We start from the raw sequence: 25,506 nt of genomic DNA on the forward strand, positions 1-25,506 counted from the left end.
CTGTCTGCTGCTCTGCTGCCGTCTGCTGGAAGAGAAGCGCTCCCTGTGGAGTATTTGAAAAGTTTGGTGATATGCTGGAAAAGGTGGTCACCGGTATCCGTGCGATGGGGTCACGAGGAAGCAAGAGCAAAAACGCGGAGGGAGAAAACCGGGAGCCAATGAGCAAGAGGAGGGAGTAATTCGTAGATGACCGGCACCACGACAACGTGGGTGGTCGTGATCCCTAGGGTAGCGAAGGGTAGCGTCGAAGTCGGAGGGCGGAGGGTACGCAACGGCGTGCGTGTGGTCCGCCCGGCGTCGTTGAGTATAGAGAATGCTATTGGAGTGCAGTGCTTCGCTTTGTCTGAAAAGACGACGCTTCCAGAGGAGCGAGAAGCCACCTCATAGTAAAAGACGCTGCCCACCGCAACAGCAGCCAAAGATATTCTTAACGGCAAACTTGAGGGATGTCCCAGAAAGTATAGAAAAAAAAGGCGAATTATTACTGTTTTTGGTAATAAGACCCAACCAAGATCAAGGTATTTGATTATGTACATCAAATAAGCATTTCATTTCAAATTGCTCGACACTGTATTCATTAATCTCAGATTTTATTTTTCCGTCTGACATCTGTTTACATCAGATTAAGCAACAGATATGTTCTTTGTTATTCCTTGGACTGAAACTCTTCTTTCTATGGTATTACAATTATTTATCCGATAAAAATAATTTTTTTTAATGTACAGATGGCCCCGTTTAAATTGCTGCTGTTGCTGTTCATTTTCAAAGTGAGATCTGAGTCCACTCACGGCTTTTCCCCAGATACTAGTATTGGAAATGAGACATGGAATGAATTGGACATTACTAGTACAAGGCACAGGCACAAGGACAAAAGTTTTTTGTTAGACAGATATCCTGTTGGCGAATTGCCAACGGATTACGCAAATTGCAGAAGATCTGCAAAATGCATTGATATCAGCAACAGGACATTGTGCATGGGCACGAAGTTACCGTATTCTACTACCACCTTAGATCTGATTCCTGAGTCAACCACTGAGGAGCACATTCAGGTGTTTGATGCACACAGTATGATAAAGCATGCACTTTGGGCGTTTGTTATTGAAAATTATATTTCTGTTATACCTGAACTGGCAGATACAGCAGTACCTGATAATCCATCAGGTAGAAAAGGTCATTGTTATTCTGTTCAGGGCTATTAATTGGGAAAAATATACCGTTATCTCTAAAGTTAGTTCTAATGTTGAAGCCAATCTTTTGTTTTAACAATATTTAACTAACAATCTCAGCAAAATTTTTGTCTATAAATTTTGATAATTCACAGTATTTTATGCAAAATTCAAGTTGCAAAATAATTGAATTGTTCGCGGTGTAATTTCATTTGACTTATGTTCATCCCAGCAGCGGTACTAATGTGTTCTATTATTACTTCCAGGAGAGATTGCATTTGTTGCAAGGTTTAAGGCACATTCCGAAATGCTGGGCAGTGGTTCAACCATTTTTATGTTCACTCTTCATGCCTAAATGTATTAATGGCACTGTAGATTTGCCCTCTCAAGAAATGTGTAAAATGATATCTGGCCCATGCCGTTTGTTATTCAATCACACTATATGGCCAAGTTTCATCAAATGTGATAATGCAGAACTATTTCCGAGAATGTGTAAAAATGATATCAGAGAATTCAAATTCAACACATCTGGCAAATGCTTGTCGCCACTTGTCCCCACCGACAATTCACTTTCGATATTTGAAGGTGTCGAGGGCTGTGGCACGCAATGCAATGATCCACTTTTTACATCAGACGAACAGCGGCAGATTCATTCTTTTGTCGCCTGGGCTGCTGGAATTTGTCTGGTGTTCAACTTATTCACCGTGGCAAGTAGTCGCTATGCTTATTTCCATTCTATGCTGTGGTCTCATTCTCACATACTCAACTTGACCCAATATTGTTCTTGCTTTTCAGGTAACATTTTTGATAGACTGGAGGAGTGCCAACAAATATCCAGCTTTGGTGATATTTTACATCAACAGTTGTTTTATGGTTTCTTGCGTGGGCTGGCTTGCGCAGTTCAGCCCTGGTAGCAGAGATGTTATTGTCTGCCGCAAAGATGGGACGTTGAGAATGAGTGAACCAAGGTATGTTTCATTGGGACTAGATTTCAATATTTGTTTTTTATGCAATAATATGAATAATATTCAACGGTACTTTGCAAATTATTGGAGTAATAATTCGACCGCATGTTTCCATTGTAATGTTTTAAACGACCTTGAACAAGTCAGTAACACTCGCTGAATAAGTAATCTCCTGTAATATCAGTATGCTGCAACGGCATCGCCAGTAATTACTTTGATTTATGGGCACTTATTCCTTAAGTGATTGTTGTACATATTTGTATTTATATCAGAGGTGTAAACTCTCTTTTGCCCATTTACCTACTTTAAACTGCTGTAACGCCAATAACTGCCTAAATTAGATGTGAGGTTTGAAGATTTCGCGTCATCACTTTTTAGAATAATTTCTTATGTTACCCAGATGAGCTTGATTTTTTGCCAGTTATCTATTCAGTACCGTATTTATTGCATAGCACATACTACGTTCATTATTACATCCCATACAAATAGCGCAATAACTGTATGTGACTAGACTAGAGAACTGTTTAATTTTATTCGAATAGAAATAACTTTGATTGTAATTTTGTTCTGTAATGTGTTTGTTGCGACAAGAGGTCGTACATCCATGTGTTATGTTTTGAGTTCGGTTTGTGGCTGGATTCTAAAAAGGATGAAATCGTTGATGATGAAATTAAGTTTTCTATTACAGTGGCGAGAACTTATCCTGTGTCGTAGTATTTGTATTGGTTTACTACTTCCTTATGGCAGCTATGGTTTGGTTTGTCATTCTCACATATGCCTGGCACATGAGTTTCCAGGCTCTTGGAAAAATTCATGATCGAATTGATAAAAAAGGAGCATATTTTCATCTCATCGCTTGGTGTCTTCCTCTTGTATTGACAGTCACGATAATGGCTTTGGGAGAAATAGACGGTAATAGTGTAACTGGAATATGTTTTGTTGGATATGCGAATCACATGGTGAGAGCTTGGTTTCTGTTGGGACCTGTGCTAGCTGTGCTGCTGGTTGGAGGATATTTCTTATCGAGAGGTATTTGGAATAAAAATATTTTGTACCATTATAATTCAAATTTATGTACGATCATACGCTAATGAACGTTCTATTTTTATGCTCTCTTCTACTCATGATCGAAGAGTGAGTACTGTGTACAAGTAATATGCATGAAGGGACAAGATAACGGGAGAAAATATCTGACTACTTCATTAATTCACTTTATTTCAGGATTGATAACATTAATTCATCTGAAGATCAGCAGTCAGGAAATAATATCTGAGCGGGCCAGCTCTAAAATTCGTGAAACGATTGTTAGAATGGGATTGTTCTCTATATTCACTTTTGTAGCAGTAATCGTGACTTTTTATTGTCATATCTATGAATTTCAACATTCTTGGGAATGGAGACAAAGCTTTAGAGACTATATGATGTAAGAATGCAATTAATGTTACGTGTACTCAAGACGGCGTTTGGCGAAGTTGTTCCATTTTTTCTAAGGCTCCACTTGATCTTTCAGCTGTTCCATCACATCGAAATATGCAGATACATCTGAGTGTAAAATGACGTCAAGACCTAGTGTCGCCAAGCTTCAGTTGCACTTGCTATCACCATTTTTTGCTGGAGTTTTAATGTCTTCCTGGGTCTGGACAGGATCAACGGTTGACACATGGACAAGATTTCTCAGACGGTGAAAAGCTTTTTTTTGAATTCTAGTTGATAAAAGCCTAGAAGGTTGATTCACTCATAATGTAGAAATATTTTGAATAAGCTGACGGATAGATTGGATTACTTACATGAAGATCTTCCTTTTCATTCTAGCACTTTCAACTGTGAGGCAGAAGAGCCAATCAAACTGAAGAAGCACAAAGTGATTGCCCAAGCTTTTGCGAAAAGAAAAACATTCAACAACGCCGGAAGATTGTCTATTAGTTTTCACAACACACACGAAGATCCGGTTGGATTGAATTTTGATTTAAATTCAGTAGCATCTCAAGATTTTAGTTCAACATGGGCAGCTGCATTGCCAAAGCTAGTAACCAGAAGGGGAGCTTTAGTCGGAGTAACTACAGGATCCGTATCGAGTAACCGGAGGAATTCTGTAGACTCAGAAATAAGTTTCAGTGTTCGACGTGTGTCCGTAGAATCCCGAAGAAATTCGTTAGATTCGCAAATCTCTGTTCAAATTGCGGAGCTCAAAACAACGAGAAAAGTGGCGTCGTCAACTTTACCTGGAAATTCACGTAACAGACGAGGAAAACGTAGGAGACGAGAGTTTGGAAAATCAAGATCCGGAAAAGTGGGACCGCTATTTCGCAGAGGCAGTACAACATCGCAAGAAAGTCAATTAGGAGCTCAGATTCTCTCGGCTCTAACCATTGGAGGGAATCCTAATATTCCATCCTTACAGATGCCTAACATGAAGAGAAGATCCGCCAGTGCGGGTCTAGATGGGCAAATTTTGAATTCAAAAATATTGGACGGTAAAAATGCTGGAATGCTGCTGCCTTTTTTATTCCCAGGGCACAGTGAAAGTGATGAGAATTTGAGTAGTGAAGAAAAAGGTCCCCCAAACGCGTTGCGTAAAGATGTGGATGTGGAAGCTGGCAATGTTGACAAAGAAGAGCAGGACAGTGAAAGTGAAGACAGTCATGCTGAAGAGGATACGAAAATGCTGAACGTTGAGGAACCTCCAGAGCGTAGTAGAAGTAAAACAAGCAACAAAAGTGCAAAAAGTTACAGCCATGACGGTAGTAAGAGAAACAAGGAAATAAAAGTGAAAAACATAGAAATAGAATTGAAAGACATGTACAGAAAGCCAGGAATGGGGGATCTGGCATCCAGTTTGACATCATACTGTCCAGAGCTTACCCGACTCATTCAGTCTGATGATTCAAAAACCAAGTCAATGAAACGTCAAAATGATGACTCAAGTATTCTTACAAGTGCTAGGGAGATAGCTACACAAACATCGCTCCCCTTGGATATCCTAGAGATGGAAGAACTCAAACAGAGTATCGATGAAATAATCAATAGTAGAACTTGCAGTTCTAAAGGGACCCAAATTTCTCCCCAGCTCAACAAAACAACGAACCGTAAGACCTCTGACATTAGATAAATGATTTGTAGAAATTAGAAGTTTCAATTAATATTGATCTACGTGTACAACTCGCTGAATATCGAATTCGCAGCTGGATTATTCGCAACATTAGACTGAAGTAGCAAATCATAAATTTCAACTAATTTGTGAAATGACTGAAACTTTACGACATGACTTTTTGAAATGTTTAAAGCTATACGGGTGCTGACAATCAACTTAATTATTGAACCAGTGCCTTTGCTCTCATTAAGAAGTGTGAACCTCGGAATTCACAAGTAGGTCCACCAGACAATGGGTATTTCGTGATATACGTTATATGTGTAAAAACAATTCAGTGTACATAGCATCTAAACTTTTTCATTGTTAGCGAGTTAATAATGCAAGGGCATCCAAGAAATGTTATGACAGGTTCTTCAGTTTTGTTGAGCAATATCTCTGGTGTCTACTAGATACAGTCATGACCATGAGGAAGCATTGAGCAATGTTTGAAAGACTGGGTACGTCAAATCTACCATACAGTATCATAGGCCGATCATAATATGGATGCACCAACTTGAACAAGCATTCACGTGAGTTATTTTACTTAACATTATGGATAGTATTTTATAATTAGCGAATATTTTATGCGATAATTAATAAATTGGCGAAATAATTTTGTACCACCATAAAAACGAATAGAAAATTTATTGTTTATATGTTTAAATACGTCGCTATTTTAAGTGAAGACTGATGTATAACGTAATACATTCGAACCCATCGAAAAAATGTCGACAAATCAGTCTTTTCCTTCAAACTTAATATGAACTGTGGGCGTATTAACGTGCCATGTAATAGAAGTTAAGATGTAATGTCATGCTGGAAAAGACACTTAGATAAATATTGCCTTGAAGAAGTCATTTTGTTATGGATATACCGTAATCAGCGTCCTGTCCATTATCACTTACGTACATACGTGTAATAAAGTTTTATCAAACTATACATTATAACGTTATGATTGAAAAAATCCAAAAATGAAAGTTTTTGTAAAATTTGTAATAAGACCACAGGTAAGCCGTAAGACTATTAAAGCTTTATTGCATAAGAAATTAACGTAGACATTCATAATGAACACATTTCAGTAAACATTAACATGCTTCAAGGCAACAAGGTCTTGTTCCTTTGTACGTAAGAAAATGAACGCTATTTCCAATTTACTATATCCTTGCACTTACAAATAAAAATCTAAGCTTTATTTACAGCTTACTCGTCGATTTAAGAATCTTTATCTCTCTACAAATTTCTCAAAATTACCTTACACATGAGATTGTTGTAACAACTGCCTTATACTACCTAGATTTATTGCCACGGTTGTTATTATTATTATTACTAGTATTACTATTATTATTATTATTGCTCAATCTCATCATCGTCGACAGTTTTATGCTGAATTTCAGATCACATGGCAGACGTATGATGACGTTTTTACAGTAAATAACAAATGCAACTGTTGGGAGAAAATGACAATCACCCGTGATTGAATGATATGAATCAACAATAAAAAAATATTTAACGATTTACTCATATAACAACCATTGAATTTTCTAACGCTTCTTCATTTTGATTTCCTTTTCTTGCCACTCTTACCTGCAGATTTCCGAGTTTGTCCTAGAAAAAATGTTTATTAAACTGTTAGTACTGTGGTACTAGAAAGATCAATTTTTCCGACCGATAGAACTTAGTGCTAAAACTATTCTCAATAATTGAAAACTTGTTTCAATATTGAGTTTACCGGTTTAAGTTAAAAGTACATACACTAAAAAAATGTGATTAGAGTTTCAAAAAATTAACTATACGTGCAATAAATGCAACCCACAAATATTAACTACATTATACATATGTATAAATACGACTAGCAATAAGATTTGGAGTGTTCAATTTGAGCGTTACCCCAGATGAGCCGATCGAAGTATTCTCCGAATATGTAAAGGGCAGCGGCAAACAGAAAGAGAACGAGGAAGAAGCAGATCCGTAGGGGCCAGGACAGTACCTCCATCACTGGGTACACCCAGATACCACCTTTTGTGTAAATAATCAACACCCTAGAGAGAGAAGAGAGAAAAAAAAGTTACTACCTCATTGTCGGGCTGGTTTGCGAATGCATTTGGCTTTTGCCGACACTTAATAACCCTACGGTATGTAGTGTTCCTTTCATTTTTGCGTTCTGATTCTATGTTTTGAAAATAAATAAAATTCATTCATCTTTTTTTCAATATGAAGACCCACCAGATCAGATAAATTGCCATAAAAACAAGGAGACCTCCAAGACCGGCTAGACGTGAGGGATATTGACGTGGAGCAGTGAACATCTCGGCGATGGTAGAAACGACGATCATTGTATGCATCAGATGATTTAACCACCAAGGAAAATAAGGATCTACCGCACGAGGCAGTACCAGCTCACGATCCACGGCCATCAAAGCCCAGAATGTCACCCCTACGAACTGTAAACAAGAACGCTTGAGCATAACCAAGTCTGTAAGTATTTAAAAAAGAGAAGAACAAAAAACAAAATCATTTTCAAATTTATTCATTTTAGATAAGGAATACCCAATGATGGAATGAAAAGTTACTCAAAATTTGCGGTTGGTCGATCATGCGTTTTAATTTTTTGCCAAAAATGCCATAGAAACTCAAATCTTTGCAAAGTTTTGCAGCACGAAATAAAATCTCGGTAAATTTTATTAACGATTAAACAATCGGTATACTTACCATCGCGACTGGAAATGCGAGGCTGGCGTGAAAAAAATCTTTGAACCGGCGCAGGAAGGGTCGTTTTGTTGGACTCAACTCATTGCTTCCACCGAAGTCATTCGCCAGACACACGAAAAAGAAAACAGCTTGCAGTATCTGAAAAATAAAATTCTAGACAATCAGAACGGCCGATTATCGTAAACAAAATTAATGGATGCTCAGAATAACGAAAACTTTTCATCGCCCAACAGAATTCAAATGCGATACTCATAGGTATAGATAATACAGTGGCCGTATCACCAATTTCTGCACCCGCATTCATAAAATGACGGCGCAATGAGTAGTTGATGAAAAAATTACTTCCGCATTGAGTTTATCAAATCAAGTTTGGCGCGAGCCGCAATATGGCTGTAACGTAACAACGAGTGGAATTATCATTGTTGAAATACCATTCCGTTTCGAAACATTTTAATAATGATTTAAACACCAACTTGTGTTTCACCGTACTGATTCAAAAAAATTTTCATGAAATCCACGTTCTGACATCATGGGAAAGGCGTAAAGTATTCAAGTTTTTCGTTTTCCTACGTTATATGATAAATTATTTCCAAGCGTATTACAGAAGTTGTTTAATACGTATAAGTATGTGGTTTAGTGCATTGATAAGTTTGATGGAGTTTGTCGTAAGTGACCAACTTGAGACATGATTTCACATATTAGTTGCGTATGGAACAAAAAAATCGCTACCCGCAAAGCCGTGGTATGGAGATAATTAGTCGCGGAGTATACATGTACGTAGCTGTAGGAAAATTCATTGAGCAATTATTAATTGATTTCGCACCGTTTCTGTCCAATTCTCACTCGATCAACAATATAAAGGAGTATAATAACCCCAGAGTTACGAGCACGTAACTGATTATAACATTTTTGTTTTTTACTAGATGTAATTTTATCTTCAACATTTTCGTTCCCTTTTCGCCGGAAAAACTAAACGCTCGACATTCTTGATCACTGAATTTTTGAAAAAGAAATGATAATGAAGAATTTTGAATAATTTCTAGCCGACTTTTAGCTCACGTACACTTGAGATTTGTGAACGCATCATACATACACATTATTTGCATAAGTTTTTCATTATCTCATGGTTGAGTGAGCTGTTGGACAACACGTCGTGTTCAGCGCGCGTGATTAGCAGCGTATCAATTAATTGCATATTACGTACGTACATCGTAAATAAACCGATGGGTGGTATTATGCAAGTTGCATAATCGTCGGCACAAGAAAGTATTTCGATATGAAATTATTTATGGAATAATTTTTTACAAGCGAGGCTGAGCGGCAATGAATTAATCTTCCGGAATAAGAATCTATCGCGATAAGATATGTATTAGTTTGATTGATTAACGAATTTATACAAACCGCATTCCAAAAGGTGAGAAATTTGAATTTTCCACCATAAGCGCTGTGCATCTTGGCAACACGTCGTGGGATGACGATATAAGTGTAATCATAATATACGGAGAAGGCGAATTGTACGCAGGCAATAGCGTGCATTCCTATCAGCAGCTTGTCTAGCTTTTTACTCTTGTCATCCTTGACCTCCATTTTTTTTTATTCACAGCTGACAATTGATTTCGGCTATTACCCTACAAGAATTATTATAATACATTGATAGCCCATTCCCTTTAAGTTTCGACCTTGGATATTGGATGTTGTGATATTTTCAACTGCTTAATTTCGGCATCTGAGACGTTCGAAACATTTCGTAATTCAAACTAAACGCAATCGCAAATTAACGGTAAACCAGACAACGGTAAAAAAAACGCACAAATAATCAGACAAATAAATTAATTAATTACCGTCTCGAGAGTATCTTCATCTAGGGTATGACGTGTGTATGGGTCTAAAAAAAAAGGATACTTTTGACTTTGAACATATTGATGTAAATCGAGTTATTGAATTTTGACTAGTCTGAGCCAATAAAAACTATGACAAAAAGAAAAAAAACTACACCATACGTTGATATCATGATAACCGATAGCTATTTTTTTCTGTGGACGATGAAAAAAGAGAAATAAGTAACGAATGACGAATAAAAATCATCGTGCTGTGCTTGAAAATGATACGCGTAACTTTAAACCGCCGCGGCTTCTGAGTGAAGAAGAACTTAAGTGTACGTGTTCTCTAATCGTGTCAGTAATATGAAGATATGTGTGTTATTTTTTTTTAAATCTTTTCTACTTTTCATTCTCCGATCTGCAATGCGGTTTTAGATTTCCATGTAGGAAATGCGATCGCGACACGGCAGAACGAGACCTAATTTACATCACTGAGGATGTGACTTAAGGTCGTCGAATTTATTGTAAAATCAGATCGTTTTCATCATCAACAATTGATTATAATTTTCAAGTGAATCAATTAACATTCATACGTGTACCGCCAACGTGTTATGCAACAAAATTGAAACAATAAGAAATAAACGGTTTTGCGCTACAATGTTCGAGTACCTAATAAGCAATACTCGTACTTCGTATGCGGTGGTAGTCTCGGGTCAAAGAATAAGACTTTAAAAAATAATTCAAGGTTGATAGAAAATGTCGTACATATTCACTACTAATAATTCAAATAGACGCCCTGCAAGTCTACATGCCGTGTTTGGTTTACAGTTGTATATAAAACTAGATCGAATGAAACAGCGCCTAGATTTTAGTTGAAAATTAGCGATTATCTCAATCAATTTCATAGATAAATCAATTTGGCTTTCAGATTCGGGTTCCTGGGGCCTAAATATATAAGAATATAAAACTCGATGAAAAAGATATCAATTTTTGACCCCAAAATCGAAAAAATTCCAAGGGGTACCCCTTAAGATTTTTCGATTTTTGCGCCAAAAATAAAGTATTTTTAAAATCGATTGTAGGACACTTTTCTTACGTATTTTGAGCTCAGAAACACGAATCCGTTGGCCAAAATGAGCTACGATTTTTTCCCATCGAGATATCTTTATTTTTCTGCTCCGAAAACCGACAAAATGGCGATAACTCGATCAATTTAGTAGATAGATCATTTTGACTCCCAGATTCGGGTTCCTGGGGTCAAAATACATAAAAATAGCATATACAATAAAATATTATTTTTTGGTCCAAAATCGACAAAATTCCAAGGGGTACCCCTTGGAAAAATTTCAAATTTTGGGCAAAATTTTTTATTTTTTAAAATTGATCTAATGACACTTTTCTTACGTATTTTGACCCCAGGAACACGAATCTGTTGGCGAAATTGAGCTATGAATTTTTCCCATCGAGATATCTTTATTTTTCTGCTCCAGAAAAATAATGCACATCGTAAATGGGAGTTGATTGAAAATACGGTCTTTCGGATGCTGAGATATTTACTATAGATATGTTGTAATCTACTAGACCTGTATTAGGTATAACCTAGAAATATCTGCAATCTAGTCGTCGGCACAGTGGCTTAGCTCCGCAGCGAGCTACTAAAAACTAGTGACGATTAAAAAAAGACTAAGAGCAAACGATTCGAGCGGGCCTTAGGTTGAACTATACTGCCAATGATAACGGTTCACACTGTACACTAGCGCGGTCAATTAACACAATTAAAGATAAACGCGCCCCTCGCACGTGTACTATTTACTCCTTTACTATCGGTGCATTAGATTGACTACAATTATTGTAAACTGCATGCCTTAAAAAGCACGCGAGTGTTCAGTGAAACCGTCGTTTTATTCTATCGTACACCGAGTTGATCCTCCACTGACCCACGCCGCAGTGCCGAGATAGCTAGCTGGTCTGCTCGCTAAGGATCGAGAAAAAATGCGGTAAATGTACGAGGTGTCTTTTAAAAAAAAAGCAAAAAGGTGACGAAATACAAATAGCCGGCAAAAATTACCGATCGTGTAGATACCTCGTGGAGGTGACCGATTTGCATTGGAAGTACCCGAACCATCGCAGTATATTAATTCATTATCATTAAATGTGGATTATTAACGAATCTAATAATTATTGATGATCCAAAGAACACCCCGTAAATTACTGTTGTTATTGTTATTATTTTTTTGTGCCTTTTTTTTATGTAGACTTAGCGCCTTGCCGCGGTTGGCTTTGTAACTATTGATTTAAAACTTTGGCGGCAGTCGACGTGGCGATATGTCTTTTTTCACCGGTCAAACTTCGATTCGTTGATTGACCAATTACCCACCCTATATAACATGCCGCAGCTCAAACCTTGAAATCTTATCACTTATAGAAATTAATTGTGCTGTTCTACCGTTCCTAGACATTCTCTGAATTGTACCGAATTTATTATCGCCTACGAATCGCAATGCTTGATTCAATTTCTTGCCGTACGATTATGTTCCACGAACGTTCAAAGACTCCTTTGAATATCGTAATTTGATCGTCTCGTGCGTTATCTATGCTAGACGCGAATTCACGAGTCAATTGTGAGGCGAGATAATGTTTCTTGCATGCGGTCGTCACATACATAACATGCAACGGTGTGCAGTAGTGTACAGATAAGAAGAGATGACAAAAGGAGGAATAATATAGACTAACAAAAAAACATGCTGGCATGGGTTACGTGATAAGTCAAGGTATATAAGAACGAGTTATTTTTAATTTGTCATCTAAAAAGGAACACCCGAGGCCGTAATTAAACGATCGTAAACAGAGGTGAGCCACGGTGCGGACGAAGCTCTCGTGTCGTTCAATATCAAACTTAAAATAATTCATTGTAATTAAGTATGTGGCGGTAATAGACCAATATAGTAAGCGATAACATAACGCGGTCATCAGAAAGTTGGAGATTGCACTTGACCCGAGTTCGAACTCTGACTATCTTTCTCATTTAACTGTCTGCAGGCACGGATTGTAGTAAAAAAATTATGTAACGAGCCACCGCATAACCCAAGCACAGTTTCATCCGTCAGTCTTTTTGATTTTTTATTCCAGCAGCCCCCGAGGGTCTTCAACGACTATTGATGGCGACAGTCACGGTTATCGTGATAATTTCGAAGGGGCTCGTCGAATTCAGATTATGGCATGGAAAACGTAAGAACGTACATCAATTATTCGCTCGCAAGTCCGACGATCGCAGCATCAATTCGGTTGGGTCAGTATTAACTAAAACAATGAAATTTATACATCAGGTCGTCTATTGGTTTTTTTTTTCTGTTTCATCCAGTCAATTTATTAAGGTCTTGACCGACCTGATAATCAGACCGTTTTACTTCAGCTACTGCTCGCGAGTTATTACATACAAAAGTCGAAAATACAGCGATTGTTTTTTCGATAACAGTCGTATCGAAGAACCGGAATGTAATTATGTACTTGTACAAGTATTTTCGAGAGCTCAATTATCGAAGAAGGAAATTTTCTACAGTCAGACAATCGTGAATTGCCGTAGGCAATATCGCCAAGGCGGCTATTTTGCCGGTTACTAGATAATTTGCTGACGATCAAAAGAAGAATTTTATTCGAACAAACCGACTATAATATTCCGATTTCAAATCGTACACGCTCTTGTTAAACACGCAACATTTTCGTTGCCATTCAAGGTTGCCATTTTCCAGGATAGCATATTTGTTTAACCTTGTAAAATCTCTTGGAAGGTTGTGTTGAAAAATTTGCATTGTGTTTAATCATCGATTTGTTGACTTTCGATAGAATTTTTGTTTAATTCATTAGTCCACAGAATTTTTACCAAAAAACTCAAATACTTTCACCGGTATACTAACCAGGGTCAGAATGCGAAAATGACTAGCTTAATTTCAAAGATAATTTGAAGGCTTGCATAACGTCAACTTACCAAATTCCAAAAGGTGAGGTACTTCAATTGACCGGGGTCGAAATCTGGCTTTGGCACTCTCGGGGGCAGATTGAGTTCGACGCACGCATAATAAATCGTAAATGAGTACGTCCCCAAAAATATGGCGTGCACCGGCGTGAAGATCGTTTGCATCCACTGCGATATCCAAGTGAATTATAAGTAAGTACATAAATTTTCCAGCGGTATAAAAATAAAATCTATAGTCAATTATCGACGAATGTATTTATTTAGTCTTCCAAAAATACCGGACAATTAAACCGTAGTTATTAAGAGAAATTTCTCTCCTCATGTTATCATATTCGAATTCCGTTTGATAAGGGCTTATCTGTATCGAATACGTGTACGCATATCATTTCGTTATTTTTCTCCACACGTGTATTATTCAACGCGTGCCTATCTCGCGATTATACTTTCTCATTTTTCTTCCCCTCTTCTGTCTCACATTACACCGCGATTTTTTTCTACAATCAAATTTCATTCAAATCCTGGTTCGAATTTTAGTGCATGAAAAGCGGGAACGGAGAAAAAAATAGTTTAGCTTCTACGAAATCGCCCCATGACGGTCAAACGATTATAAATTGTGTATAAAGAATCTAAAGAACTGACCTTACTGTCCAACATAGCGAAGTCTTCCACTTGCTCGTCGAAGCTTACAATGAACAGTCCGTGATGCACCGAAGCAAAACGAGTTCTAATACCAATTGGAAGAGCGTCCTCTCGGTCCTGCGTTACCACCACGTTATCCTACTCCAACCGCGCTTTGACTCCTAGCCACACTCACGCAAACGGACTAAACACACTTGCAGTCATGAACTCACGAAGTGCCTTGGAACTGCCCCAGAGATGATGGAGGGACGCGAACACAATCGTGACCGTTGGTCAACTAATCAGAAGATACAGGCGGCCGGCTATCGAAGACTCGATGCTCGATACGGACTGCATTGGTAAACCTCATGGGGACGACTTTATGACCTGAGAAAAGTTTGGAAGAAAGTGAGTAGGAAAATATTTCCTAGTTAAAATTACTACGTTCAACCTGTTTCTTTTTTCTCCACCATCAAACGCTCTATTACCGAAGCCATTTCCAGGGCGTTTAAACAATCTAGTGAACCGGTGTGAACTTAATCATAGAATTACACGGATGACTCTTTTACTCGCGAACAGAGCTAGCTGAACAAACTTATTAGATAAGTTCTGTAATCTTGCCTGATCACGTTTACCCCAGATATTAAACTGAATGATTATAATATCTACGAGTCAGGTTGTAGAATAATAAAAATAAACATCCAATATTTCGGACTTTGATTGGCTCGTTGAATTGTAAAACTGACTTTACATTGCTATCGATTAAAGACGAAAGTTTAATTGGATGATTGCGAAAAGCGACCTTGATCTTTTTGGTTCGTTTACCACGCTCGTTCTCTCTTCGAAAATACTCCAAAGATTCGTTGTCGCAACACCACTGTAACGATTATTTTCAATTTCACAGACTCCCATCTAACGTTTCTACCGAGAGGCGAGTAAACACGTCCATCCTAGCAGCAGCTTGGTGCGGAGTATCCAAGAGGACTTTAATTCCAAATTGAAAATGTAAAACAACTTACGCTGCCAACTGGAGACGAAGCTCTGATTCATTGATATTCGTGACTTTGTCGCTCTACTTGAACTCGATATTAATTTATGCTCAGTCAGAAGCATGGCCGAGTAATTCGATGCATTCTCACGATTACAGGTATCCCACCTCTACTTTTTTTCTAACTTAATTCCTTACTTTTTTCTGTTCTTCGATTTTTACCGGCAATATAAAGTTACCGCAGTTGAACGTTCTTGTTTTTTTCAGATCGATGGAAATTATAATACCCAATTTTTTTAACTTCATCCAATACGAGGGGTTTCATCGACGTGTCAACGTCCGATTGAGTTTTGTGGGCTTGACGATATTGCGAGCAACCGTAACGCGCATACGCCATAATACGCGTAATGGGTCTTAGCTCTGGCACGTGGCTTTCGCGTAGAAAATCGATCACCTTTTGCATTAACCCTTCGAGGTACTGGTGTCGGTCATTCCAAGACCAATTTTGTATCCACAAGCGATTTCTCAGTTCGACTTTTATAAACGTGAAATTTTTTTTTTTACTACAGATGAGAATTTTCCAAAAATTAGAATAGAGCGGCGTTCCCTTTCCCAAAGCCACACCGTAACTGGGATGATAATACGACCTGCAGTTCATCACGATGAAATATCCCAACGACCTACAGGGGATAAATTTGTGAACTTTACTCGGTTCGTTGCTAAAATCTTGTTCGCAACTGTTATCGCGAACTATTACCGCTCGGTAGATACCTTAATCGATCTACTCAGATTTAATGATCTAATTTTTTCCGTATGCACTCAAGTTCAGCGATTAGTCTTTATCGAATAACGAACGGTTTAACACAAAAAGTAATAGCACGTTAGACAATAACGGATAACCCGATGAACGTGAGTGCAGTAATTGTAGTATAATTGGAACACGCTATTCAGTTTCTTGAACTTTATTTATCACGGATAGTCCTGATAAGGTGTTAATAAATTGCAGTGAGGTGTGTACCGCTCAGTGCCCCAGTCAATCGGCAACCAAAGATACACGGGAGTTTTAGTCGGCGCGAGAGGTGAGCCCATATCACGTTGTCAGTGCTCGTGACGATCTCATTTTTTGTATTATAGTCAAGTCTTAGCGAATGTGACGTTACAATATGGCGGTCTCATGAATTCCTATTACGGCGCGTCTATAGTCAGTGTCCGACAGTGTGACAGCTTCGCGGGGATAAGTGTCGCGGTGAGTGCAAGTTTGAAACACATAGGTAATATTCGCAATTCCGTCGAAGCGTGTCTATCCGTAATTTTCGACCATCTCTGAGAGAGAAAAAACAACGAGAAACCCTCACGGTATCAAATTTTTATCAATTTTTCATAATTACGCGCGTACCTTTGACAACGAACGATTTTTTGTCGGCAGTGTAATGTATCGTAAAAAAATTTATCCGCGACGTACGTAACGTGAATTCTAGCAATAGGAAGTGATGACCATAATTATCATCACTCGTTACGCTATCCTTGCACGACTTCGTAATTTTTCCCGTCCACCCGCATCCGCGGTTTATGGCAAATGTAATTTATACGTTGATCGCTGACTTACGAGGAAAATTGAAAAATTCGTGAAATCCACGATTACGGAATGTAACAATTCGTTTTATCTTTCTATTCGTTTCCATCCATGTACTCAACAATTGTTCAACAAGTTGTCCGTGCGTCATGTATTTGAGGTGGAACGACAATTTTCTCGGTGACTATGTACCGCAATCCGCGCAACTGCTCTATCGAATCAAATCTCATTGACATTGTGGAAAACAAAGTGCACAGAATGGGATTCTAAAAATCCTAAGTAGCCACGTATGTGCGTATAACAGCGATGGATTAATAAACCGCAACAGATAATGGCTAAAAATAAAAATTGTAATAACACGCGAACGGATTCGATATACCTACTCTCCATTGTAACGGTAACGTGTAATCTTCGATATTTTGGTATTGGTCGCACAGCTGCAAATGATGACAAATTTGCAGTAGGCGCAATAATACTCAGTTGCGAAGCAGGTATAAGAATACTGTTGAGTCTGAAGAGACTCGAAGAAAAATTACTCATTGTTAGCGCGGTGGAAAACAAAAAAAAAAAGGCGAAATAGAAAACGTCATGCTTAGTGCAAATCGCTCTTTGGGCATCGTGCAGTTACCTAGTATGACTCATGATCGGTACGCCTTCTATTCCTCCTCTCCCTTCCCTCTTCGGTCGTCCCTCTTTTATTTTATGGTTCCTGAAGGTAGAACGTGGATACAGGTATATAACTACAATCCACCATTCTGCTTCCTCTGGCTCCCTCCCTCTTTTCCCCTTTGTCGTAACGCCGTCGTTCCTTTTCTCTCCCAGTTGTATCCAGTTGACCGACCGACCATCGTCTCGTCGCGGTATCTTGCCTCGTTTTTAAGTTGAACCGCGACGGCGCCGATATTATTCGGTGGTGGTCAATCTTCGCGTTGACCGTATTTTACGCTCGTTCAAAGTTTGGATATCGAGGAGAAATATACATATATTCGTACCCCACCTGCAACCGCTAAACGCAACAGTCGTGCCCAGTAGTTTCTGTCGAGAGGTAAATATTTTAAAGAGCCTGTGTATGCGATCATCTCGATTTCTCGGAGGCGCTTCCAGCATTTGCTAAATACACGTAATTTCAACGGAGCACATACATGGATCCGAATTGCTACGAACTGCGTTGAAGTTAAGAAACCTTGAAGACGAAGTGCGATTGCGCTGCCGAACCTTCGATTCACCAAAAGTTTTTTGAGAGCTATCGATACTTCTTTTCGTTTTTAAACCGCATCGCAAATTACGAACGCTCACGAATCAAGTGACAAAAGAAACTGCATACGTGTTCGTTTTACCGCGTATTAACGTACGTTGTACGGAAAATACATCTGCGGATAAGAACCCGCAGTTGTTAAGTTATGGATATATAAATACGTCATAGGTAAATAGATATGTATTTGTAAAAAAAATATGTTAATTTCGCGAGATCCATTCCGCTATCGTCACCACATATCTCTTTCGTTATCGTATGTACAATAACTATTCCGATCCCAAATATTGAGAGATTAGAGTGATCAGATTTCAAGGATACTCGTACATCGGGAACATCGATCGCGTTGTATAATCAGCTGTGGTATGATACCAGCATTTTTTTCATTAGATTTTGCCCATTGATTCGAGAGTTGCATCACGAAAAAAAACGATCGTTCTTTGTACAATTATAGAAATTCTGTAGGCTTTGAGCGGACTGTATCTTTTATTTTTTTTTTGTGCTGTTTTCTAATTACTGATGCAAATCAAATTTACTCCACGTATAATAGATTTCATCGATGACATTGATGTTGTATAGAAGCAGCTTTTCGGTGTCTGTAATTAAACTCCATAAATTCTCACCTAATTTATAAATTTCGTTCGATCCACAAATTATCGATAACTGTGAAATTTATACAGCAGACGATTTACTTATGGCTGATATATTGTTTACCCATCCGTAATTACATTATTCCCCCTGACTGGCGTCTGTCGATTTGTTGAAACAATTAGAATACAGAAAATACGTTCTGGTATGTACGCTAGGTTCGTAAAATAATTCGCTTGTAATTTCGTTGAATGTTATGAAGTTTTTATCATAATTCACCAAAAATGAATCATCCACGGATCACCTGTATCCGAACCCGAGAAATGTGCGATAAGTCCTGCATTCCTGCCAGTTTTTTTTTTTTTTACAACTTCTCAAGTTTAAATGCAACGGTTCATCTCAATTGAATGCTATAGCAGAATTTATTAATTAAAATTCTATAATGTGGTTTTTGAGAATTCTGTAGGACTGACGGGGGAAAAAAAGGATTACACGTATGCAGGATAAGTTTTTCTATACGTAAAAATTAGGGCTCCTTTTTTGATTCTTGATTTTCCTTTTAGATCGATTTTTCGACGCGTTAACGTGTGAAATCTGACGATAACCCTATTAAAAAAGCAGTCCAACGGGCTTTCGATAAAGTACACAAAGCCTATACGTTGAAATGTGGCCGCATGTGCGAGAAGTTTGTTTAAGATTGATAACGATAGTATCAGCTGCAAGGCTCGTCTAGGTTGCGATATAGAGCTGGCGTATCAGTATAGAAAAAAAAGGAGTAGAAGAAAGAAGAGAAAAAACAAAAAATTCGACCTGGCTTCATACGCCAGTCGATGGAAAAACTTTATATCGTTATAGATTACAAGTTCAATTGCTATTGAATCGTAGATGTATAGGTATGTGTTTAATGGCCTGTAAAAATTGACATATCTTATTCACGGAAATTATTTTTACACCTACCTACTTTGCGCATCTACACCCATGCAGTGATTATATCGACGTATGCGCTCAAAGACAAAGTGTAAATTTTGCTTGAAATTATTTACGTTGAAATGTAGTGAGATATTATCAGAAAATAATCCACTGTTTCAGGATACACACATCTTTCTCTGTTGGTATAATTTCAAATTATTTCAGTGCTGTGTAATTTACTTTTTTTTTTTTACTTCTCACCTCACATCTTTTGCTCCGTTGGCACCGTTAATTTTTAATTCACATTCAATTGTGTATATTTGAAGAAAATATTAGAATTACATCAATTATTATTATCACAAAAACAACAGTAACAACAATTGGAATCCCCATTGTGAAAGAAAAGTGAAATTTTCTTTATAATGAAAGTTCTTTTTAATTTTTTTTTTATTTTTAGAAATCTTGCTAAGTTAGATTTTTGTTCGTTGAATTTTATACATAGATAGGTACACCTGTGCCATACCTTTATTGCGAGGTTCGTTGTGCAGATATTTCAACGTAAGTTACAAATGTGAACCGATTAGATGATGCGGTTGTAAAGATACCGCCATAGTCCGTATTATACATATGTATGCATAAAAAAGTATTGCGAAACCTTTTTCCACTCACTGCACTACGCGCAAGCAAATTAACACTGTACTCCAGTTATAAATTGCCCAATGTTTCGATCCAGCCGATGCTGCACTTTCATGTACAATATAATATCGTTTGACGTATTATCATATTTTCAATCGATTGATTAAATTATACGATCATACTCGTCCAGCGGTTATCCGGTTTCTTTTGGCAGTCGTCGCGTAATATCGGTTCTTATAATACAACGCGATGGCATTGTTGCATACCTTGTACTCTTGTTTGTAGACCCCATTTCAAATGCACGCGTGATCCGTGATTACAACGGTTATATAAAATTAAGAGAGGTATTCATATCCCATGGATATTGTACATAGTCATACACGCATAATGTTTTATAATCGTCAGCGAAAATTATATTCTACTTCTCGGTGGTTAACAGCTACAGCAGTATTTTATTCAAGTAGTTCAGTTTCCACACTCGCACCGGACGGTTCTGTTATAACTTGACCGAGTTACACCAACGCAATCGTTTTTAATCGTCACTTTCGGAGCGCGGAATCATATCGCAATACGTACACTGCAGTGCGTATAATATACCCTTTTTTTTTTTTTTTTTTTTACTATGAATATTGCAGCCGAAAAATTTATATATTTCTACGACAAATGTTATAAAGTTATACAGATACTAATATTTTATTGAGTGAGAAATAAGTGTTGGGTTTTTAATGATTTTTTTAATTATTGTTTTTTTTTTTTACATTTATCGAACGTGAATTTGATGAAATTTTCGTGGTGTAGATCCAGCTGCGGTTATATACGATTGTTTTTGCGGGCAAATGAGTTTTGATCATTTCGTTCTTCGTGTTCGACCTTATCTCCGTACGAGCCCCGACTTATAGGCCCGAATCAAATCTTTGTAAGTAGGATAATCTCGCGATAGATACAAAATGTCTGAATAGTCAGTCCCCGTTCCCTAAACCAATATCTTACAAGTCATTAATCGTGCGATGCACGTACGTTGCGCTGTGGCATAAAAAGAAAAAGGAAAAACTAAAGAAATCGACAGTAGGAATTTCATGTGAATATTATTGATGAAAGTTCGTAAAAATGGAGAGTGATTTGCTATTTCTGTTTACAGATCTGAATCAACAACTGACGCTCGAAAACTACCGATATGTCGGCCGAGTATTGCGAGTACATGTGGAACCCAACGACCCGGGGGCATTCCGGACTCGCTTTGGCCCGCAGTCTTTATCAGGATGAAAACCGGATCGATCCGAGGGATAAGAAATTGGCCGTGAAGACCGTCAGGGCCATTTTGACGGACATGCCAAATGTCGGTAAGAATGAAATTCATTCGTTACAACGAACATGGAATTGAAACTTTCTTTTACCGCACTACTGGTAATTGCGGTATATTTCTTTCTTCGTTTTCTTCTCTAATTTTATGTAACGTTGGATTTTGTTCGAATTACGTCAGATATGGGAAAGGATTTGTGACACATCCATTAGAACTACAAAGTGTGTTGACACCTTGTACATCATCCTTCTGCAGTTGAGTCGTAGACTCCTCAACATCATTTTCTGTGTAAACGATGCAGAAATAGTATAATTATACAGGATTAATAAATCATACAAGTTTATCGAACAAATTAGCAGAGGTTGTTTCTCTCTCCTGAGACTCGACTAACCGGCAGGCGGTTTTATTATACACGAGAAATAATGATAAGCTGAATAGATAATGGGCATCTGCTTTGTACCTGGATATAGTATTTCTTATCTCCATCGATTCACTTTTGAACACCGCCGACTTGTTTTTCTTTGTCTATTTGTTTTTTTTTGCGTTTTCCAAATCGCATCCCAAGATACGAAGGTCTATTTTTATTCGCAGATTTGAAGCAATGCACGGACGAATATGTGACCAGATTTTTGTTCGCTCGGAAGTACCGGACGGAACAAGCTGCCGCGTTGATAGTTGCGTACCAAAATCAGGTGGCACTTCGGCAGGATATTTTTGGAAATTTAACAGCCCGGGACCCAGCTTTACAACGTGCACTTCGCGCTGGTATACCTGGAGTTCTTCCGGCGCGAGACAGGTAAATATCCTAATCAAACATGAGCTCGTTCACCTGTAGCGGCTCAGGATTATCTGGGTAAGAAAAGGCCACATTTCAGGTACTCCGTTCCCGTCGAATATCCTTATCGCTGTATACCGTGACAAAGTAACATTATGTGGTGACAATGATAACAATACTCCAACAACGTCCTTGTATGATTAAAGGAAAGGTAGATGTGTGCTGGTTATTCTCGCTTCTCAATGGGATCCAATTGCTGTCCCGGCTCTCGCGGTGCAACGAGCTCTCTTTCTCGTCCTTGAAATTCTCATACAGGATCCTCGGAATCAGGTTAGTCGAGGACGCCGTTTTAGTATCTCTTCTTCAACGCTCGCAGGATTCGGATGGCCTTAACATGAGCGGACAATACGAATGCCTCGCAATACGAATTCGACGAGACGTAATCAATTTTTGTTATTCAGCATAGCGGGTTCGTGGCAGTCGTCGACTGGGCTGGATTTTCTCTTCGTCAGGGTGGAGCTCTAGGTGCCACCGCACTACGCAATCTGATATCCGCTCTTCGGGGAAGATTTCCAGCACGATTCAAAGCCATTCACTTTCTATCCTCGCCACTCTGCGTCCAAGCAACCTTGGCAGTTATCAAGCCCTTCCTCGATGAGAAAACTAGAAATAAGGCAAGTTGTATCGAATATTACGTTAAATGGCGTGTGTTGATTTTTCTTTTTTTCCTTCGTAAAAATGATTTCCAAAGAAAAAACCGGTACTGTGGAGCAACAATCTGTGAGGAATTTTCTCTTGCGGTCTCGTATACTGGATAAAAGTTTGTTCTTTGAAATTATTCGCGATTACTTTTTGTACGCAATTTTGCAATTGACCAGATCAACCTCATTGATTTCTGACGCCGGCCCAGCACAGAGAAAAATGCTTATCTGTGCAATGTCAGCGGTTCTGGAAAAAGATCTTCCAACGGTCAATACGTCTAATTTAATCTCACAAGGCGTTCGTTGTACCCCGTGCGATATAATACCGTAGTTTTGCAATAAATACAACAACTAGTTATGCAAATCAGCAAAAGTTCGTAAAATGAGAATGAAAAATTTCTTGTGTTTCATACTCAGGCAAAGACCAGATGATCACCGTGATCGATTACTCACTAATAATGATTCCCTATTACCGTTCCGACCACTTAGCAAAATTAATACTCTTCGTGAACCTCTGACCGACCGATCGGATCAACGAGTAAGAGGTTTACCAAGAGGATTACCTTTTATCTGGTGGTGAAACGACTCGCCATCAAATTTTAATAATCGTGACATGGGACCTGTACCTGATGTTTTATTTGCAACCATTGCAGATTTATTTGCACGGGAATAATCTGACAACGCTCCACGAGCACCTTCCAACGGACATTTTACCTGCTGAGCTTGGTGGAACTGGGCCTGCGTTTAATCCGGGTCTTTGGGCAGAGCCGGTCATCCATTCCGCAATGAAAGAAGCAGAAATTGCAGCGGCCGTTGCCCAAAAAGAGAGAGATTTACGGGCGAGGGACTTGGTGGCAATGATGCAATCGAAAAATGGTAAAGTTGAACCCAAACCAAGCGCAACAATCGAGTTCACGGAAATTTCGGCCACAGCCAAGACGGACAATAAAACGGGACGGAACAACCGCGCGGAATCGACCAAAGATTGTTTTCACCAAGTTCAAGCGCAGTTGCACGAGCGTCCGGGAAGTGAGGAGAAAATTACACCCAATATTCGGTCGAAAACAAACTCAATCGCATCCAGTGACATAAAAAACAGTAGCGATTATGATCGAGAACGGCTATTAAATGGTGATGATGAAAATAAAATTCTCGAAATTGAATCTACGCAGAACGAGGAGCCCCGAGGCTACGGAGAGGTCAACGAGCAAGGATCCCGCCCATTATCCAGTGTTGATATCGAGGTACAGAAATTTCGAGAATACCAGAATAAGTTGGCGGAAGAAAAAAATATTCGCAGTGATCCCGACGGCCTTCCCGACGACATCGAGGCTCTGGAGTTACACTCCGAAACCAATAGCAATGAGTTCGAGATGATCCCTAGTCGACCAGACAGTGAGAGTAGCAAGGATAGTTCATTCGATATTGACCTTCAGGTAGAAAAAGTTATCATTCGTGATGGTGGCAAGAGCGCAGCTCCTTCCGAGGAGCTAAGCCTTGTTACGTAACTGGATAGATCAACGACGACATCGAAGGTAACTCTGTTTCTTTTTGAAACATTTTAACATGGGGACGACCGAACACAGGATGTCGGAACCACTCAGTAAGGAGCCAGGTGTTCTTGCTTGACCCCAAAGTCCTGAAAGCTATTACTATTTTATATTGTTTACCGTGCCTACTTCCGGTTTCGACATTCTTGTGCCTTCGGTCTTCAAGTTTTAAGAATTGGCGTCATGGTTAAATTTTATATATTGATTTTGATAAAATTCACGATTGAAGAAGGCTGTGTGTTTTTACAACGCGTTCGGACGCGGTATCCAAATTAAATTATCGCTCGAGCATCGGTTTTTCAAACAATTTAAAGACGTCTGTCTTTCATCTTACGTTATCCCTGACGGCTTTAGTTTTGCATTCGAATCCCGGCTGGCTGACTTGAGAACTTTGTATTATTTATTTCTATTTATTATATAATCACCCCTTGAATTGATGTAAGAAATTTAAATTCTAGAATCGCTCCTGGTGATACATTTTATGATTAATCTTTGACGGCTATTATACTTATCATAATTGAATCGTGTCGCCAAATGCGATGCGATTTTTTCTACCATTGCGCACGGTTAAACGTTAGTTAGGAAATTAGAATTTTATTTGTAAGAGAACAAAATAACTACGTAATTGGTTCATACCTAACATTGGCATAGAAGTACTTTGTCAATTTTTTTTATAAAGATACGCTCGACTGGATCTGATTATTACCGTGGTATTTTGACGCGTGGAACTTGAATAGTTATAAGTATATTAACAATGTATTTTTGTGAGAAGAATATATTTTACACATTAGAGTTATGGAGGGTTCATTGGTTTCGTCACAACGACTTGTTCACGAATTAAATCCCCTTGTCT

The 25,506-nt window shown here is 38.4% G+C and overlaps 3 protein-coding genes across 19 annotated transcripts; 2 read left to right on the forward strand and 1 right to left on the reverse strand.

Moving 5' to 3' along the window:
- Positions 1–11: 11 nt before the first annotated feature.
- On the forward strand, positions 12–6,787 carry LOC105690271 (protein smoothened). Of its 3 annotated transcripts, XM_012407919.3 has the most exons (8): positions 12–518; positions 726–1,049; positions 1,433–1,873; positions 1,962–2,134; positions 2,820–3,160; positions 3,353–3,554; positions 3,642–3,812; positions 3,944–6,787. In XM_012407919.3, exons 2-8 carry the CDS (start codon positions 726–728, stop codon positions 5,238–5,240), a joined length of 2,949 nt encoding a protein of 982 aa, XP_012263342.2. In that variant the 5' UTR covers positions 12–518; the 3' UTR covers positions 5,241–6,787. The 3 variants fall into 3 exon arrangements, with proteins under 3 accessions (XP_012263342.2, XP_012263343.2, XP_012263345.2); XM_012407920.3 differs by lacking the exon at positions 12–518 and having other exon boundaries at positions 910–1,170; XM_012407922.3 differs by lacking the exon at positions 12–518 and having other exon boundaries at positions 910–1,161.
- LOC105690273 (androgen-induced gene 1 protein-like) lies at positions 6,270–14,535 on the reverse strand. Of its 4 annotated transcripts, none has more exons than XM_012407935.3 (6): positions 14,403–14,535; positions 13,776–13,931; positions 7,971–8,108; positions 7,485–7,702; positions 7,149–7,300; positions 6,270–6,866 (listed from the first exon to the last, which is right to left on the reverse strand). In XM_012407935.3, exons 1-6 carry the CDS (start codon positions 14,415–14,417, stop codon positions 6,814–6,816), a joined length of 732 nt encoding a protein of 243 aa, XP_012263358.2. In that variant the 5' UTR covers positions 14,418–14,535; the 3' UTR covers positions 6,270–6,813. The 4 variants fall into 4 exon arrangements, with proteins under 4 accessions (XP_012263358.2, XP_048510889.1, XP_012263353.2 ...); XM_048654932.1 differs by lacking the exon at positions 14,403–14,535 and adding an exon at positions 9,372–9,598 and having other exon boundaries at positions 13,776–13,907; XM_012407930.3 differs by lacking the exons at positions 13,776–13,931; positions 14,403–14,535 and adding exons at positions 9,372–9,598; positions 11,374–11,754.
- Positions 14,536–15,387: 852 nt separating this feature from the next.
- LOC105690272 (clavesin-2-like) lies at positions 15,388–25,449 on the forward strand. 12 transcript variants are annotated; one of them, XM_012407923.3, is made up of 9 exons: positions 15,388–15,528; positions 15,637–15,844; positions 15,939–16,080; positions 16,376–16,448; positions 21,466–21,667; positions 22,219–22,423; positions 22,609–22,732; positions 22,864–23,076; positions 23,757–25,449. In XM_012407923.3, the coding sequence occupies exons 5-9, from the start codon at positions 21,502–21,504 to the stop codon at positions 24,609–24,611; spliced, it is 1,563 nt and encodes a 520-aa protein (XP_012263346.2). In that variant the 5' UTR covers positions 15,388–15,528; positions 15,637–15,844; positions 15,939–16,080; positions 16,376–16,448; positions 21,466–21,501; the 3' UTR covers positions 24,612–25,449. The 12 variants fall into 12 exon arrangements, with proteins under 12 accessions (XP_012263346.2, XP_012263347.2, XP_048510885.1 ...); XM_012407924.3 differs by lacking the exons at positions 15,939–16,080; positions 16,376–16,448; XM_048654928.1 differs by lacking the exons at positions 15,637–15,844; positions 15,939–16,080; positions 16,376–16,448 and having other exon boundaries at positions 15,390–15,528.
- The last annotated feature ends 57 nt before the right edge of the window (positions 25,450–25,506 follow it).

Source organism: Athalia rosae, chromosome 4 (assembly GCF_917208135.1).
Source record: "Athalia rosae chromosome 4, iyAthRosa1.1, whole genome shotgun sequence".
Taxonomy (NCBI): domain Eukaryota; kingdom Metazoa; phylum Arthropoda; class Insecta; order Hymenoptera; family Athaliidae; genus Athalia; species Athalia rosae.